The 18094-nt window shown below is 48.2% G+C and overlaps 1 protein-coding gene and 2 long non-coding RNA genes across 6 annotated transcripts in view; 1 reads left to right on the forward strand and 2 right to left on the reverse strand.

The window, feature by feature from the left end:
• LOC109373895 (uncharacterized) overlaps window positions 1–2668 on the reverse strand; it is a 6170-nt gene extending 3502 nt beyond the window's left edge. For 2 of the 4 annotated variants that reach the window (XR_002122311.1, XR_002122309.1), the window contains exons 1-2: window positions 2302–2668; window positions 1343–1470 (exon numbers count right to left, since the gene is read on the reverse strand). This is a non-coding gene — a long non-coding RNA (uncharacterized LOC109373895). Of the gene's footprint in view, window positions 1–160; window positions 1471–2301 lie in introns of those variants that run through there. The other 2 variants (XR_002122310.1, XR_002122308.1) reach the window with 2 other exon arrangements.
• LOC109373892 (CCA tRNA nucleotidyltransferase 1, mitochondrial) overlaps window positions 1–18088 on the reverse strand; it is a 39298-nt gene extending 21210 nt beyond the window's left edge. Inside the window, exons 1-3 of the mRNA XM_019628142.1 lie at window positions 17834–18088; window positions 11128–11321; window positions 8502–8640 (exon numbers count right to left, since the gene is read on the reverse strand). Of these exons, the coding sequence (XP_019483687.1) occupies window positions 8502–8640; window positions 11128–11321; window positions 17834–17978 (478 nt within the window). The 5' untranslated portion in view covers window positions 17979–18088. The remainder of the gene's footprint in view (window positions 1–8501; window positions 8641–11127; window positions 11322–17833) is intronic.
• On the forward strand, window positions 7–1182 carry LOC109373896 (uncharacterized). Its single transcript, XR_002122312.1, has 2 exons — window positions 7–710; window positions 794–1182. It is a non-coding gene; the product is annotated as an uncharacterized LOC109373896 (long non-coding RNA).
• Window positions 18089–18094: the final 6 nt, after the last annotated feature.

Below are 18094 nucleotides of genomic sequence, written 5' to 3' on the forward strand. Positions count from 1 at the left end.
TGATGGGACATGAAGACCTGTCAGCGAGCAGACTGTTTTGATGCTGACCCACGGGACGCACCTGTGTGTCCCTGCTCCACACGGCAGGCGGGCCCCAGCCAGGGTGCCACACGCCGCACGTGGCCCTTCCTGAAAGCTGGCAGGCTGCGTATGTTACTTCAAAAGACTTTGTTCCTTTCAACTTTCAGTTCCTGAGACACTGATTTGTAAATTTTGAAAATATTAAAGAGTTAAAATACACAGTTTGAGCCCCAGAATAAAGTTTTCATGGTCTTACATGTTTGTTAGTAAAAGAATAGTGCTTTGTGTATCTGCTCAGTGTTTGAAACGCAACACTGGTTGGCCTGCTCCGTTTAACTTGAACCTAAACTACTGGGGAGCAGCGATGCCGCCGTGCGTCCCCGTCATACAGGCTAGAAGTGCTACTGTATTTTTAGGCTGCCTTGTTCAGTGTAAATTCAGGAAAACCTGTAAGTAAACTAAGAGCAAAACTAAATTAAATGTGTTCTTTGTTTAAATAATGTAAACTCATAAGCAGATAATTTAGGTATAAGAACTAACGTCTGAGGTAAAGTGCTATTGTAGATAGCCACCTGCCTCTGCTCACACAGTCAAGGGTTTATTGGCCATTCTCCCATTTGTGGATCTAACTTTGATTTTGATATTCCTTCACTGCTTTACATAATTCACTGGAGAGTTCAACTAATCAGGTAAAGAGACTGTTAAATTCCTTATGTTTTAATTTAGCAAGATTTTGTCTTTTACCAAACATGCAATGGTTTTGATTGCCTAGGTTGAAAATATCAACTGAATACCACGTTGCACGTTTCTGTAAAGTCAATGAAAAGCTACTTGAGACTGCTGTCGGTTCTTTAGCACATGCCCCGCCTGACTGCAGTGTTCCCTGCTTCACTGTGAGTGTGACGCTGACCTGGGTTACGGCCTGACACCAGCCCTGGGCTGGTTGTATGACTGCTGGTGTTCACAGTCCTACTGGACTCAAACGTCCTCTGAGTGGAGCCCAGTCCTTTTCAGCAGTAGCACACAGCACGTCTTTTTCTTTCCCCCGAAGCCTGAACCCACTGCGGTGATGGACTGTGGCTTTTACATTTGTCCCTGAAGGATGTAATCTCAGAAGTTCAATGCTGTTCACTTGCAAATAAACTTCCTAAAACATGAAAATATGCATAAATACGATTTTACAGTGCTTTCTACATGACTAGACCAGACCGCTGAAACGGCTAAGTCTACGCAGCCCCTATATAGACCAGCAGGCGTTCTGTGATGTCAGCAGTCCTTAGGTATCTCGCTGTGATACGTCACAGTCGCTTTAGTTACTGACCTGTGTGCAGTAGTGCTGGGGCGCCCTTTCCTGCTCCACTGCCCGTTGCACTGCTTTTCACACTTCTCAGCTGGGCTTTAATAGAAACAGTGCTGTGTGCCCACAGAACACAAAGATGCCATGACTGGCTGTGCAGAAAGGAAACTCAGTTACCAAGTGTCAGAATACAGCAGCAGAGGTACATGCTTGGTGACACCCTCTACTTCCCCACTGAGAGCATTCAGGACTCAGCTCCTTAAAGACCAAAGCGACAGGCCTGAACGCTGCATTTACTTCAGAGGGGCAGGACTAGGTCCCTATTTATATGTGGCACCTGCTACACACGGTCAGAAGGCTCGAGAGTCACCCTCGGGCTAATGTGTCCCAGGCTGGGCACACACAGTTAAGGAGACAGTGATGCTGGAATAAAGGGTCAGCCTCGTGCTAACGCGGAGCTAGAACGAGGTTCAGGTGTGCACAGGCCAGTCACCTGGGATACGGCTGGTCCTCCAACTGGACGCAGGACACCTGATGCAAATCTGTCAACTGTTTTCAAGTACAAGTTTATTCTGGAATTCAGATAAGAACTGACACTTAGGGACAACTGTATACATGAACCCAGTGAATTCAATTGCAAACACCAAGAAATAGTTTTTCTTCAAAAGTTACCACTGTTTGAGATCAGTGTTAGGACTGCCCTATGCGTGCGCGCACACGTGCGCGTGCGCACACACACACAATAAAACACACAACAAAACCAGATGAGTGAAGCCCAACTCTGCTCTTCTCACCAACTGGTCCACAAAAATTAAGAAGTTCAGTGATGTAAGGCAGAGGAGGCCGGCTTCAGCTTAGTACCGAAATGGAACGTTGTTTCTTATTTCATGCCTTTCTGAAGACGTCCGCTACTCTGGCTTTAGCGGGCTACATGTTCAGGCCTTAAATCTCACCAAGGGGAAGGGAACAAAAGCCAGTCTTACCCAAAATGGCCTGCCCACGCTGCCAGCTCTCACGGACTTGGGGGCTGCTTTATGTGACCCAGAAGCTCATCTTTTCCCATCTGGTAGCCACTTCTCTTCCACTGCTCTCGCAACTGCTGCAGTACAGCCCCAATTTCTTTTCCCGAAGAAATGCCCACTTTTCTGATGTCGTGGCCACTCACGGGGAACGGAGGGATGGACCACTGCTGCATGTCCTTGAGGAGGCCGTGCTCACCTTGGTACTTCAGGAGCTCACACACGCGCGTGCTGGCGTCAGGGTCCCTGCACTGTGCCAAACGCAGACGTTTAGTTTCTGTCACACATCAGAAAGCCTGCTGTGATCTTGGCCTAAATTAGATACTGCTGTGATNTTCCTTTCTAGTCCAGAAAAGACCTTTTTGATCTACCCTACTCCTTTCCCACTTAATTCCATGTGTTAACAGCTTATAAGATTCCAAGTATGTGTCCATATGTAGGTGGTTGTGTTCACATGTAGGTTTGATGCCGTGTTCTTTGCTCAGGCCAAGTATTCCCGAGTGGGACATATTCTAAAGCACTTACTGCCGATCGATGCTTAGGTGGTTTCGTTGGTTGTCATTAACAGAACTGCTGTAATGTGTCCTATTGTTGTGTCCTTATAACACTTCCCAAATTTTCTTGGTGGTTTTTACATGTATTCTTCCAGAAGAACTTTAAAGTATGCTTCTAAATTCCAGTCTTATTGGTATTGCATTGAATGTGTGCTTTGAGGGATGACATCATAATTATTGAGGTTTTCCATGAAATACTGAAATTCTACCAGGATGTAAGTATACGTCACACTTTTATGTGGACTTAGGCATGCTTCCATTCAGACCCCAGAATACAACTGGAGGAAACGTGTGGTTTCCCCCTTCCCTGAGCTTTATGACATGGGGACTTGATCATGTTATCACAAGCACATGGTCCTTTTGCGTCCACAGTGACCTAGTTAGGAGACACTTAACGTTTTTACACAAAGACAGTTTGGATTCTGTTTTGAGGTGTTCACTGTGGATGCTGGACAAGTACTTATTAGTATAAAGGCTAATAATGCAGTCAATAAAAGTATGATGTTTAGTCACTCTTCATCTTATTTTTACTAGGTTGTCCTCAATACTGAAATTGGAATATTTGAACTTTTTCAAAGAATCAGGATTCTAAGTTGCAGTAGATAGTTGAAGGATGTAAAAACATGATTGTCAAACTTAATAGATAATTATCTATTATGTGATTGTTTACAAAAGTTTTCACCTTTTTAAAATTAGAAAGTCTGTTCCTGGGCCATAATCATTTCTCACGTGCTCTCTTTCCACTGTAAGAATCGTTATTGTGTGGGGTCACATTATTAAGTGACATTTTTTTCTGTTTTCAGAGAAAGTTTCATTGTGCAAATTTGACTTCATGGCCTCGCTGGCTGTACTCCTTATATGATGCTGTAAGTAACTCACCTGGAAACTTTTTGTTTCTAGGGTAAGCTGGGTCGTAGTTCTGGGCCGTTGGAACAAAACATACACTTTCATACTCAGAAGTATTTTACATTCAAAACTAAAACCACTCAATATTTAAGGAGAAGGGCAGGAATCAGACTGCTGGATAGACTTGGCCTTAATGTACAGAATTTTTAGTTTTCCCACNTTTCCTGATTTTAAAACTGAAAATGATGTCTCAGGAAACATCTCAGCCCAAGCACACAGACAGATGGCCACCGTAGGGACGAAGTAAGAGCCAGAGAAACAGCAGAGACACAGGCACCATCCAACCATCCGCCTGGGGAGGTCCGCGATCCTCAGACACCTGATCCTGTGGCATCCGAGAGGAAGCACACGACCACCTGTCATTTGAGCTGCTGGAACTTGAACGCTCTCTTGATTATCCCAAATGCAGCACCAGTAAGCTCAGGCTTAACCCTCCGCAGGCTGTTTTGGTTTATGTGGCATTTTGATACATACAGCAAGTTTAAAAGGCTCCAGATTCAAAAAGAAATAAAAAATGAAAAAAATGTAAATAAAGACTAAAGTATGATTACAAAATAACAAATGTGGCCTGTCTGTCTCCTAATGTTATTTCACTTAATGAAGAGAATCTTAACTGTCTCTGGTGAACAAAGAAATACTAAGGTGTTTTTCAGGGAAGGTCAGAATTTGGAGGAAAAAAAACAGGATCTGACAAAAGCAAAAATAAGGGTTTGAAAAACAAAGTAACCATGAATGCCAGAAGTGGGAATTTTCATCCAATAAGGCTTGAAAAAAGCCTGGACAAAAAAGTGACTAAAAATAAGATCAGTGAGCATCACTGGTGTATACTTTGTTTTGCTCTGAATATCATTCTTTTAAAATACGATGACTAAAAATGAGAAAGCTGAGTTGCTGAGAGAGCACGGCCGTGGTTAAGAACGAGACCTCAGAGCCAGGCTGCTTGAGCAGGAACCCTAATTCTGCAATTTACGGGCTGCGTGACTTGCAGCAAATTACTGTGTGTGAACCCGTGTCTGCTGCATCGGGCTGCTGGGGAGATTAAACGGACGTGATGTGCTTAGAGCAGTGCTTGGCACACTGGAAGGGTCAGCCAGTGTTAGAAAAGCACTTGCCGGTAAGACTAGCTTTGACATGTACAAAACGGCATCTTGCACAAGCACGTTAGTGTCTCTTTTAGGTAAGTACGCTGATGAGAATCTAGTGACGAGGCTGTACCGAATGCACGAGCTGAGGACTAATTAGGCAAGATGGACATAAGGAGAAAGGCGCGCCTGGAGTCTGAGCACATGCTGGAGAGAAGACATGCCACCAACTGGGCGCCCTCCGGCCAGACTTCACTGGAAACCCGGCTCAACCCGTGGCTTTCTGTGACCTGAGGGAAATTACTTAACATCTCGGAGTTGGTTTCTGGGTGTGCCAAATGGGCTTCATGCACTCCATGAAGATTTTCTGCGAGTTGAGTGACATGACCTATGAGGAGGGAGCCCCGCTGTGCCTACAACCTCGCCGGCGCTCTAGGACGTGCCCTGCCATTAATGTTGTTAGAAACACACCCCCACCCTCGGCCCCCAGCCCTCTTCTCCGAGCCGCATCCTCTCGCTATGCCTGCCCCACACACTGAGTTATGGTACTGGATGCTTCATCCCTCTTTTCTAATCCAAAGTCTTAAACATAAAAAGGCTTTTCTAAAATTGAAAGTACAAAATATAATGCTTCAATTATGTACCAAACCACTAACCTAATTCACATCTGCTCCCATTAGGATTCTCACTGCTTTCATTGACCAAACAATTAAACTGAGATGATACACAGGTTTGCTCTTACACGCCAGCCTGACTGATTAAAGATGGGACTCCCAGAATACAACGCGTGGAAGCATCTGAGGTTGTTTCTGGCTCAGCACAGATGAGGCGCACACGCCAGTGTATGCTGTGGGCACCCCGAGGGGGGACATGTCGTCAAAGAGTGCAGAGGAAGGAGGGCGACACAGTACACACACGGGTGTGAGTGTGCTCNGATGTCGCTCAGGCTCCCTCCCCTCTGGGCCTGCAGCCACCTTCACTAGGAATGGTGAGATGAACGTAGCGAGTGCAGTCTCCTCTTTTTCCAAATACCAAACGCAGTGCTGGAGAGGTGAGGGGTCTGCCCAGCCACCCAGCTGGTGAGCGGAGCTGTTTGGTGTGAGGTCCCCAAGGCGCTTTCCCACCAGACTGGCTTCCTGCACAGCACGCTGGGCGATCCAGCCCCCCGTTTTCTCCAGTGAGAACCCCGGCTATGAGTCATTTGTCTTCCACATAAACAGCCCAGCATGTATGAAAAGGCGCTGCTACCTTCTCGCCTTTTCTAGGTTAACAGGCTTTGTTTTTATGGCAGCTTCTGAACACGAAGTTTTTTTTGAAAAATTAATTTTAAAAATGGAAGTGTGTCATGAAATCCCTGTCGGCCTTTTCAGGGGTCCCTGTGTTGCTCAGCAGATAGAGGAAGAGGATCTGGGCAGCCCATCGGGGCTGGCAGTCCTTTTACCTGTCACGAGCCCGTAACCATCAGTCAGAAAGCTCGTTCACACTGGCGATGATAAAGCCACACACGCAAACCTAAACGCATTTTAACTGCGCGTGCACACACGGCACTCGTCATTGGTGCAGACGAGGGACATTCTTGAAGGACCGGTCGGAGTGACGGTCATCTGTCGTGTGTACACCGCTCCCACTGGCTCACACCTGCAGCTTTATTTCAAGACAGATTCTACAGATAATCACAAGGCAGCGGGGTGCAGAGTCCTTCCAGACTGTGCACTTTGGTCCTGTTAGAATCACCTGAACCAAATTTCAAAGCGTTTTCATGGCTCAACTGAATATTTGTTGGAGCAATTTTATTTTCGTACTCATATTTCATATATATATATATATATATATTTATATTGTGTATATAAATCAGTGTAACTGTGATCACAAGCAACTGCCAACCAGGCTGGAAAGAAATGAGCTTAGTATGTTAAAAACAAAACTCAGCTGCTGGGAGAAGAACCAGCCCGTGGGCCTCAGACCTGGGCGCTCACAGTGACAGGAGGGTCGTTCAGTCCTGCAGGCCACTCACAGCGGCACCACAGCCAGCTGCTGTTCACGCTGTCAGGAAGCTGGCTTTCCAATAACAGTAATGTTTTTATCGTAATAAGAAACCAAATCTTACGGAACTCTTGTAACTACCCAGCTACTGTTGGGTAAAATGTAATTCTTAATTTCATTTACTGATGACCTTAAAGAGGAATCCGTTTTCTGAAGATTGTTGTAGAAAGGTACACACTTTTGCTTTAAAAATATGATTACCATGTATTTGTGTTCCTGTGTTAGGTGAAGAAAATTGAGAGTGGCTTTGTTTGTAGTGCGAGCTTACAAGAAAATTCTGAACACAGCTTGAATGCAGTCATTTTTAAAACGTTTTCCAAAGTCATGTAGATGTAAATTGGAGCTTGCAGGGAAGAAATGAAGTTAGTGGAGTGAGTCTAATATTATCATTAAATTAAATCTAGATATTGTCAGACACACTTCACTATTGTATTTAAATAAATATCAGAATTTCATTCATAAATTTTTGTTGGTCAAGACAGTGGTTAATATGAAAGACCGCTTTAGAATTCCTGAATATAATAATGAAGCAGAGGCTTGTAATATATATACTATTTGACGTTGTCAGTATGACAGTGCTTTGTGCTAGCACATCCCACATTTCAAAGGTTAGGAGATACAAAGCTCCATGAGAAACAGCTCGTAGGTGCAACCCTCTTGTGGGCACTAGTTCATGAAAAGATGTTTGCCATTGTGATATTCTCAAGTAGCGTTCTGGAAATGACTTTACTATCATGAGAGTTTAAATAATTTTTAAAGAAAGAAAGATAATGCGTATTTTGATTCTTTGCATATTCAAATTGTGTTTGAGAATGAGGAAAGAAATGCATATAGAAGTTAAAGCTGCCTGTATTCTCTAGTTGTGTTTAACTTCATGTAAATGGGCTCTTGGTTTTGTCTTCCTTTGCCTTCCTCCTCCTCAGGTTCGATGGTTTATGAGATGGGAAAGGTGTAAGAGTTGGGTGGGGAGATGGGACAGCAGGTGGGGTGTCTGAGAATGTCTAAGTTAATTTAGAAGTATCAAGATTCGCAGGAGTTGCTCATACGTTGACTTTTTTTTTTAACTTGGATTCATTTATAGTCTGTATATTTATCTGAAATGTTAAAAATCTCCCTTTCCGTTCCACAGTGAGATGGAAAATCCATTTCTTAGGTTATTTTTGGTTTTAACTTAGGNACGTGTGAGTGCACGGGTGTGAGTGTGCACGGGTGTGAGTGTGCACGGGTGTGTGCATTTTCCTTACCTGAAAATGTCAACCTTTTCAGGAGTGGTCAGTAAGTTGGCACTGACTGCATGTGTCCACGTGCCAGGACTGTGCTAGGACATACAATTACTGACTCTTGTAATCTCACAATAACCCCAAAAAGGAAGTAATACCCTCACTTCACAGCCAGTGAGTGACGGAGTCGGGACTTGAAGCCAGGGTTGTTCTGCAGAGCTGTCTGCTAACGACCACACTACACTGTGTCTTCTTAGGAACCAATGCAAGCTCTTAGATTGCACATTTCCAGAATGCAGAGTCCCCCGAAAGAAGGCCCTGAGGCCGAGCGAAACCATGATTCTCCCTGCGCGTCTTACCTAAAAACATGGAGTTTATGGTGAGATCCCTGCGTTCAGCATCTTTCTGCCAGTCAGTTGTGAACTCCACCTCGGCATGTCTCCCATCAGTGACGACATCAATCCGCAGTGTGGTAATTTCAAAATTTTCTTCATGAAGCTGCAAGTAAATGTTTTTTTAAAATCAGTTTTTTGTATCATCGGGTGGATTGGAAAACAAGCATGAGTCCTAACAGTTAGGCTTCTCTTCCTGCTTTCCAAGTCAACTAGTGCACATGTGCCCGAGGCAGAACACTAGCACAGTATTCAGAGGCAGATCCGAAGAGTGCTTCTGTAATAAGCGCATCCTAATTCAAAAACCATGAGTGTGACATACAAAACAGGCAACTCTGACCAGGGCTGGGGCACAGGGAGGAGCCCTGAAAACACTGTGTTCTGCTGCTTTGATGTCAAACCAGGTGACTCTCTGACATGCTGTTTAATGGCTCCAGTTTGGAAAAAGCTGACTGTCAATGTACAGGGTGTCTGGCATGGGGCACAGGTGACAGGAAGAAGCAGTCACACGTCCTGCAGCTCCTAACTGGTGATCATCAGTGAAGTCCCAACAGAGCGCAGCAAGAGGAGCCAAGGAGCTCAGTGACAGTGACATGCCAGCTGAGGCGTGGACACTCAGCAGGAACTGTACAGGGGACAGACAGGTGGGCATGAGGGACAGAGGGGGTGGACGTGAAGGACGGGGGGTGGGCATGAGGGACGGGGTGCGCGTGAAAGACGGGCTGGGCGTGAGGGACGGGGGGTGCGTGTGAGGGACTGTCGGGATGCAGGAGGGGACGCGCGCCCTGACAGGCGGCACATGGGTGCTGAGGCCAAGCAGGAGCCTGGGGCTCCCCACGGGCTCGGAAGCCACGCGGGACCACTGGGAGGCTGCCCCAGGATCCTCTCATCGCGTACTTCCTCCTCCCAGAAACCAGCTAGTTCTCACTGCAGAATCCAGGACTCAGGGGTTGGGACACAAGTTATCTCTAAGGAGAGAAGGAAAGGGGTGAAATGTGAAGACTGTTTAAGATTCATTATAAGAAGCAGTGAGACCTCCACAATGCCTCCCTCACCCAGACAGAGAGCCAGACCCTAACGCAGGAGAAAGGCTGACCTAAAAACAGGCACAGCAGGGGCACCACTCACGGGTGACCACGGGAGGGGGCAGCACAACAAAAACAGGCTCCGTGAAAAGCACCCCCGACTCCCATCCCCGCCCCACTGGGCGCTTTAAATGCTCAGACCCAGCTGCTGCTAACCTGGGAGACACAGGAGGATGCCTCCGGGTCTCCCGATGACAAGGCCTGCGCATTTCACAAACACTGGACGCCCACGAAACACAAGCGGAGAGCCAAAGAACACCCCCATTTAAGTGAAACCAAAGGAAAGACAGAAGAACTCCGAGGAAATAAAGACATTGTCAAAAGGGCTCCAAGTGGTATCCTAAGGGAGGGAAGAGAAGATACTGCATCTGACACAAGAACAGGAAGCTTTCCGAAGACACGTTCTAAGCTCCGGAGAATTCTAAAGACAGCAAACTTGCAAATATAATAGAAAGGCTGGATGATCAAGTTAAGACAATCTCATGGAAAGTAGAATAAAAGGTGAGAGTATAACACAGGAGAAAAAGGTGCAACCAGATCAGCCCCGTGGTCCGTCCAACTTCACGGCCCCCAAAGAGAAGCGTCCAGCGAAGGGGACAGAGTCAGGAGAGGACCTGAGGCCCACTGCGTGAGAGAGAGGAGAGAGAGAGAGAGAGAAAGCAAATCCAGCGCGAGGCGCGGCAGCCTGAAATTAAAACCACCAGTGAGAAAAAGACCACAGAGAGGTTTCCCAAAGGACAAGCCATCAGGTCACAAAGAAAAGAGCAACCTGCCTGAGCCCAGACATCCCTGGCAGCACCGGGAGGTAGGAAACACAGACTTCCATTTCTGAGTGAAAATGGTTCCCAGCCTCCACCTCCAGGCCGCAAAGCTGTCACAGCAGAGCGCGGGAAATGGAGGCTGTCTCAAGTTTCACACTAGGAAAAGGAGGGCGGAAGCGAGAGAGGCTACCCGACGGCACCCAGGAAACAGGCTCTTTGGTGAGGAAGAGGCCAAGGGAGCTGCCAGGGGCCGGTGCAGGGGACCCCGGGAGCAGGGCTGCCCCAGGGGAGGGCTCGGAACAGGGAGTGAGCCTGTGCGCTGAAGTCTGCCCAGAGGAACCTGCCCGTCTGACGTGCCGAGCCAATCAGGGCACCCAGGAAGCCACGTGCAGGGAAACTGCTATGAGCCGCAGAGGCAAACACCACCGCACAGGAAACGCAGGCGGACGCGCACGGCCCGCCTGAAGAGCGCACGGCCCGCCTGAAGACGAGCGCCGCCGGTGTGCAGCCTGCACACCGACTTAGCCAAAAACCAGGGCACGGCCTCAGGCCGAGGGAAGGGATCACGAGCTGGCGCGGAGGAGGGTGTGGTCTAGAAGGTCAACAGATGCCACCTTCAAACCCGGAAGCGAACACCACACACCGCAGGAAAGGGGGGGTAACAGGTAAGTGCCATAAAAACGGCCGGCGCGTGGCAGAGGAGGGCGTGGGGTGTCGGAGGGGCACAGGCCGCGTCGGCGCGCTCACCCTGGCTGTGATGGTCCCATGCTTCTCGCCCTTGTTGTTGATCATGCGGACGCCCGCCGCCTGAAGCATGTCCTTCATCTGCGCGGGGGTGGCCGTGGTGGCGAAGTCCACGTCCTGCGGCTTCACGCCATTTAACAGATCGCGCACCGCTCCTCCCGCGATGCGCAGCTCGTGGTTCTCTTTGACGAACAATTCTGCGATGAGAAAGAACACTTTTATTTCCATGTGTTTCTCCTGAGAAGCACAGAAGCACAGGTGTGGGCTGCGCATGGTCAGAGGCTGCAGCGAGCACTCACTGAGCGTACCCCCAGAGCATCAGGAGGCGGCGGCCCAGAGGAAGGGCCCGCCGCTGGGGGAGGGCCTCTGCCGCCTGGGAGGAGCGGGGCCTGGCAGTTTCGCTTTGCTGGCTCGGAACCCACACTGTCTCAAGGTCACGATGGAGGTCTGAGCTATTACCAAGGAGCAAAGGGAAGAACCCTTCCATCTCCAGGCCTATGTGCACATGCTAGAAACGCGAGGTGCTCTCCGACATGCTCGTGCGTGAACCTCTGAAACTCTCACACAGGCGCCTGCCACAGCCCTCAGGGTAAACGTCACGGCGAGAGTCCTTCACAAATGGATCTGATCTGATGTTTACGACCAGCTCCTGTCTCTGCTCCTAAAAGCCATCTGTGCCCCGGAGCTCCTGGGAGGGCCTCAGCCAGGAGACCCAGAGCTGACCCCTCTGCAGCCCAGCACGCAGCCCAGCCCGCTGCAGGGACCCAGGTGCGCACGGGACGCCACATGGGGCTGGTGAGAAGGGCAGCCAGGAACCGGCCTGGCACGCGCAGCTCGGCGCTGGCGTTTTGTCGGATGTGAACAACAGCAGAGGACATCAGACAAGGCCTGTGTGACCACGATGGAGCAAGACGAGACACGTCGTCACCAGGTCTGAACAGACCAGACGTGAACACTGTCCAGGTCACCAGCCCGTAACAGTTCAAAGGCAGGAATGCTCCTTACGAGTTTCAGCCTCGCAGTGTTCTCACCTTCTTAGACCCAAGACCACGTGACACAAGCCCAAGTCCTACAAGAAGTCCTTTCTAAAGCCCTGCCACTGAGACGACCCCAGGTCCTCCATGGTCAGTGTTCTGCCCCCCTGCAAGGACCAACAGCCCAAGGAGCTGTGTCCCTCCTGGTCTGGGGCTGGAGGACACTGACCTGAGCATTCAACCACCTGCATCAGCGTTCTAGTGTCCCTCGTCACAACTCCTGTCATCTGCTGTCCGGTCCCAGCCCGCTCCGCTGTCATCCTCCCAAGCCTTCAGCCGCACTCTCTGCAGCCTCCCTAAAGTGACCTGCTAACTGAGAACTGCTCCCTCCCCCACCTTCTGGCCTTAACTCAAAGCTCTCCCACAGGGACGCAGCCTCCCCAACTAGCCCTCTCCAAGAGCAGGTGCTCGTGCTCCTGGAACCCACAACTCCAGTCAGGTCCCACTGATGACACATCCCTCAAAATAAAAAGCCATGTGTGACAGTCCACAGTCTCCCTTAGATTTAGAGGTCCGTGACGCAAAAGGATAAGGACTGCCAAGACTCCTAGACGCCACTTCATCTGTCCCTGTCCGGGGCCTCTGAACCTCCCTCCCACTGAGTCCCAAGTGCCCTTCTGTAGCTCCTGGCCTCCAGGGCCACAGCTGTCCCCTTGAAATCCAGCCTTCAGGGTCCAGATACGTGGCCCTCAGTCACCAGCTGACCGACGCCACGCCGCTGCCCCTCCCACCACTCACAGCAGTGGCCAGGGGTCTGCCTGCCCCAGCTGCCTCACCCCCACTCTCCCCTGGGCCCCTCTGTAACTGTGCTCACGCCGTCACCTCACCTCAGCACCTTTCTGACTCATTTATCTGTCTGGGCAGCTGCTACCCACCGTCTCGCTGCGCAACCCACACTAAGAAAAACATTCCGCAGAGCCATCGCTCTTACTTGGGGGGAGGGGGTTGGCAGAGGGGAGGGGCTGGCAAACAAGTTTCATGAAATAAGACCCTTACTGCACACACGCAGTCAACCTCTTCCATCCTCTCTCCCTTCGCCGGTTGAACGCTGGTCATGACCTCCACCGCGGGGAAAACTTGCACCCAGCTCCCCTTCACTCGTCTTTCCCCACTGAGCAGAGGGAGCCTCTCCTGAAGGTGGAGCCGCGTGAATTTATTCTAAGCTACGAGAGTAGGCCATCTTTATGGGCACTAATCATATCACAAGTATCTCTTCATGCCTTTCGTCTCCCCACTTCTCAGGGTAGAAAACCTCTTACCCATCTTCACACCAACTTGGCTCACAATGGAACTGAATTGTGATATCCTAGCTTAATAAAAAAAAGGGCTTCATTGGAAAGTATGTTTTTTAAAAGGTTTTCTTCCTTCAAATCAAAATAGTGTCTAAGAAACTGTTTTGGAATGTGAAAAGTGGGCAAGTTTTACTTCCACCTGAGCCTGCCTGAACAGGATGAAGGTCAAGACAGAATGCACAGATAACCACTATTAAGATTCCCATGCTGGCTCCACTAAAACATTATACAAGTGTAAGGCCAAAGTCACCCAATACATTAACTGCATTACAGAATAAGAGACCCAGAACTCAAAGTAAGCTATTCATCATTTTCATTAGCCCTATGGGAATTGATAACTAGTTCCAAAAACCTCAGAATTCTAATATTTTAATACAATTGAGAAGGCGTATGTATGTGCCTGGGTGGACAGTAGTCATAAAAACTAAGGAAGGCATGATTTTATAATGACCTAAAACAGCAGGAATTATCAAGCTTTAAGATTCCCTTTTTCCTCAGTTACCGACACCTTCAATCTTCCAGAAACAGACATACATTCCACATTCCAAACAATTTTGTAAACTACATACATACTCAGTGAAACTAACACCTAATGCAACTAAACTTAATTGTAAAGTTAAGCCTAAGACTCAAGAACAGCAAAATCTCATCATTCTAACCGTGTTAATTTGCTTCAACTGCCACATTTGATAGCAAGCTATTGTTACTTATTCTCATCAGCAACCAAAAGACCACGACATGAACGCATCAGACAACCTGGATAACTGTCTCTGATCTTTTAAATTTTACTTTACTTTTCATTAACTTCTTCCCTTTACAATTTTGGATTTTGAGTGTTGGAGGGTGGGGGACGAACAGCGTGTGGGAAGTGTAAGTGGGAAGACCGTTACGTGGGATGACTGTCACCACCAGGAAGCAAACCATCTGTTCTTCAGTGTTTCCCGGAGTGGTCAGCTGTTCCTACTGTCCCAAATGTGAGTATGACGACTTTCTGACATCACAGAAACTGAGCACTGTCATCCGGCTGTGAGTATGGATGACACCCACGTGGCCACAGCAGCCCTGGCTCGTCCACTAACAGTGTAACTCAGGCAAAAATCACTACGTTTGCAACTTCAGGCTTATACACAGAATGGGGAGATAAACTTATATGCCCCTGGCATTAAATGGTTTCCTCAGGCAAAATGAAGTTATAATTACATGAAATAAAGTGACCAATGATAAAATGCCGTATGAGCACAATACAGTATCCTAACGCCCAAATTCTTGCATACTGGAAACTAATTTTACACGTGGCAAAGCAGCTGTTATATTAAGATTTGAGAACTCGTATAGTATTCAACTGCACAGCATCACCATCCAACAGCCATCTTTTTTTCTTCATGTGTCTTTGTATCCTTTTCATACAGAACATTATACCATATGTCCCCATGTATAAGACACACCTTAATTTGGGGCCNGTTGTTTCCCTCTGAGAACCCCTAAGCTGTCGCACTGCAGACCATGGGCTGAAGGTGATTGTCAGCTAACCGGCTGAAACCGGCCACAGGCAGGAAGCGAGCACAGGAAGTCCCGGCCCAGAACAGGGCTGAGCAGCCAGGTGCCAGCTGCTGCAGTCAGGACCGTTTGCTTCAGTCAGGACTGTTTGCTTCGGGGAAGGGAGTTAACCCCTGTCAGTCCTCCATCATCTCAGGGACGAAATCTGTTCTTTTCCTGAAAGTGCTCCCCTTGTACTTTCTGAAGCCTCCTTGTGTGTCTAAATTCCCCCATAGGATGCTAAAATACAATTATAATCGCTTTGCAGTGAGGGTTGATTACTGTAAATTGTTTTCCCACATGTATTGCTTTTGTCAGCTTTGCATATTTAAAAACTAAATGTTCAAAACTGTTTCCTTTAAAAATCTGCCTGGGAAGTAACATCCAGGAAAGGGAAGCACAGTTTGGCACTACGGCGGAGATCTACGCCTACCGAGAAGAGCAGGACTTTGGAATTGAGATAGTGAAAGTGAAAGCGGTTGGAAGACAGAGGTTCAAAGTCCTGGAGCTGAGAACACAGTCGGATGGGTAAGAAAAGCGCGTCTTAAAGCTATGGGAGCGTCTGAAAACGAAACAGGCTTCGTATCGTTTTGTAGTCCACTGACCTTTCCCACGTTGTAACTTTTAGCGCGGTGTTCTCTTTCCCTCGGAAGGTTTAGCCTAGTGGTGGCATGTTTGCTGTGCATCCAGTGACCTGGGAAGCCTTGCAAACTACGGAAGCCTGAGTTCCAGCCTCATCCCCTCCCCAGAGAGTGATGAGTTGCGGACGAGGCTGCAGTGTCTGTCCTCGTGGTTTCCTGGGGATTCTGATGTCCCTGCAGGTGTGAGGACAGTAATGAACCCACAGTGCAGCATCATTTGGGACATGGCTTCTTGGGATAGACGACCTCTCTTCAGAGTGAAAAGGGGTNCATCATAAAATTTATACAACTCCTCAGCACTGTAAAAAAACCTACAACCCTGTATAAGACGCACCCAGTTTTTAGACCCCAAATTTTTCGAAAAAGGGTGCATCTTATACATGGGGAAATACGGTATTTTACTAGGACACCCAAGTCTTTAGAAAGTAGCAAAGACGAAATAAAAGCAATTGTTTGATTTTCTAACTGGTGAGCACTTCACTCAGATTCCATGCTTGCCACTTCCAGTGCAGCCTAGAAAGTCAACTTTAGAATAGGTCCATGTTCTATCCTCCAGTCTTCCAAGGACATGACCTTGGGCGCAAATACTACCTCTATCTTACCAAACTCCTTAGTTCCCAGCTTCCTGAGGACTTCACCTGTCCAGGTGGAGAAAGTGCAGCTCTTGAAGTCAGGGTTAATAAGCCAGATGCAACAGTTAAAATAAAAGATGTCAAGACCTGCAGTAATCAATACCCAGAGCCTTGTTTCCAAAAGAAAAATGCAGAAGGATCTAAACTAGGCCATCAAGAGTTAACTACTGATGACATCCAACCATTTGACACCTTTCATCCAAAAGGCCTCTTGCAATTGAAGATGGGAAGATCCAGAGAGGGGAAAGAACCAGCTCAAATTCCACTCAAAGGTGGAGCCGCTAGACCTAATGCTCCAACAGGAACCACGTGTGGTTACTGAGCACTTGAAATGTGACGAGTCTGAACTGAGATGGTCTGCACATGCTCAATAGATCTCAGACTTACAAGGAAGGAAAAAAGTGAAATAGCTCATTAACAATTTTTACACTTTATATTAAAATGATATCTTAGATATAGTGGATTAAATGAGATGTACTAAAAAATAAATTTCACCCATTTCTTTTTACCTTTTTAATGTGGTTACTAGAAGTCTACGATGCGTATGTGACTCATACTATATGTATTTCTACTGGGCAGTGAGTTTCTAGCATTTTCCACTCTAATTAATAATCAGTAAAGCATGAAGTTTAGGCCCTCTACTTCAAGACCAGGTGAAGAGCCTATAAGAATCAGGTTCTGGAGCATTTCCCTGATCTAATTTCAAGAATAGGAAAGTAGCTGTAGGAAAACGCGAATACAAGCAAAGTCATTTTAAAGCAGTGATTCCTCACCTTCTGTGCATCAGAATTAAGGGAGTAGAATTTTCAAAACAATGTATAGATTGCCATTCAGCTCCGGGGTGGGTCCCCAGCATCTGTATGTTTTAACAGCTCCCCAGGTGAATCTGATGAGCAGTCAGGGTTGCAAACCACTGCGTAGGTCCTGTTTCCACCTACATATGCTTTAACATACTTCTGAGGCGCCACTAAAACACCCCGGCTTTGAAAGGCCGCTGTGTGGCTACTTCAGCAAGGGCAGTGGCTGGGACTGAGCAGTGTAAGGACAGAGCTGGGGCGCGAGCACGACGGAGCAGCTGTTGGCAGGCTCAGCTGAAGCCACTTCCCGTGTGCCTGCCAGGTGAGGTGTGCACGTGCACTCATGGGGGGACACACCTGTTCCCTGCTGTCTCGTTCTCAGAAAGCACTTCCACTCGGGGGGACACAGCTCAGTGGTTGCCGGCTGGGTTCTGAAATCAGACTGAGCAAGTTCGAAGCCCGGCTCTCCAGGTAGCAGTTATATGAACGCTGGTGAAGCATCTCACATTCCTCAGCCTGTTTCCTCGTCCACAACACAAGAGGAAACTACCTACTCATGAGGCTTGGAAGCCCGGGCGGGCTCTGTACGTCAGCACCTGGCTAGCACACAGAAAAGCCGTGCTTTTCACTGCAGTCATCTCTTGCCCCGTGATTCGGCTAGCGTTTCGGGTTACACGTAGTAGGCCTCTCTCGTCAGCCAGGCGACGGCCAAAAGCCTTGAACGCTGGCGCGTCCACGTTAGCCCCGTGCTGCTCCACTGACAGCACCGCCGCTCACCTGTGAGACACTTCAGTCCTTCCGTGAACAGGGACTGGAACTCCGGGGACTGCACCTTCATTGTAAAGAGGCACCGCTTCAGAAGGCAGAGTCCGCTCCCACCACAGCTCGGCAGCGGCCGCCAGGGGTGCAGGCACCTCAGCATCTGGGGGCAAGGTCACCAGCGCCGCATCTACAAGACAGACACGCAGGCACGACGATGGCATTTAAAAGTGATGGGCAAGGAAGGGGCACGCTGCGACTTAATGTCAGCTCGGACAC

Source organism: Hipposideros armiger, unplaced genomic scaffold (assembly GCF_001890085.2).
Source record: "Hipposideros armiger isolate ML-2016 unplaced genomic scaffold, ASM189008v1 scaffold_750, whole genome shotgun sequence".
In the NCBI taxonomy this organism is placed as follows: domain Eukaryota; kingdom Metazoa; phylum Chordata; class Mammalia; order Chiroptera; family Hipposideridae; genus Hipposideros; species Hipposideros armiger.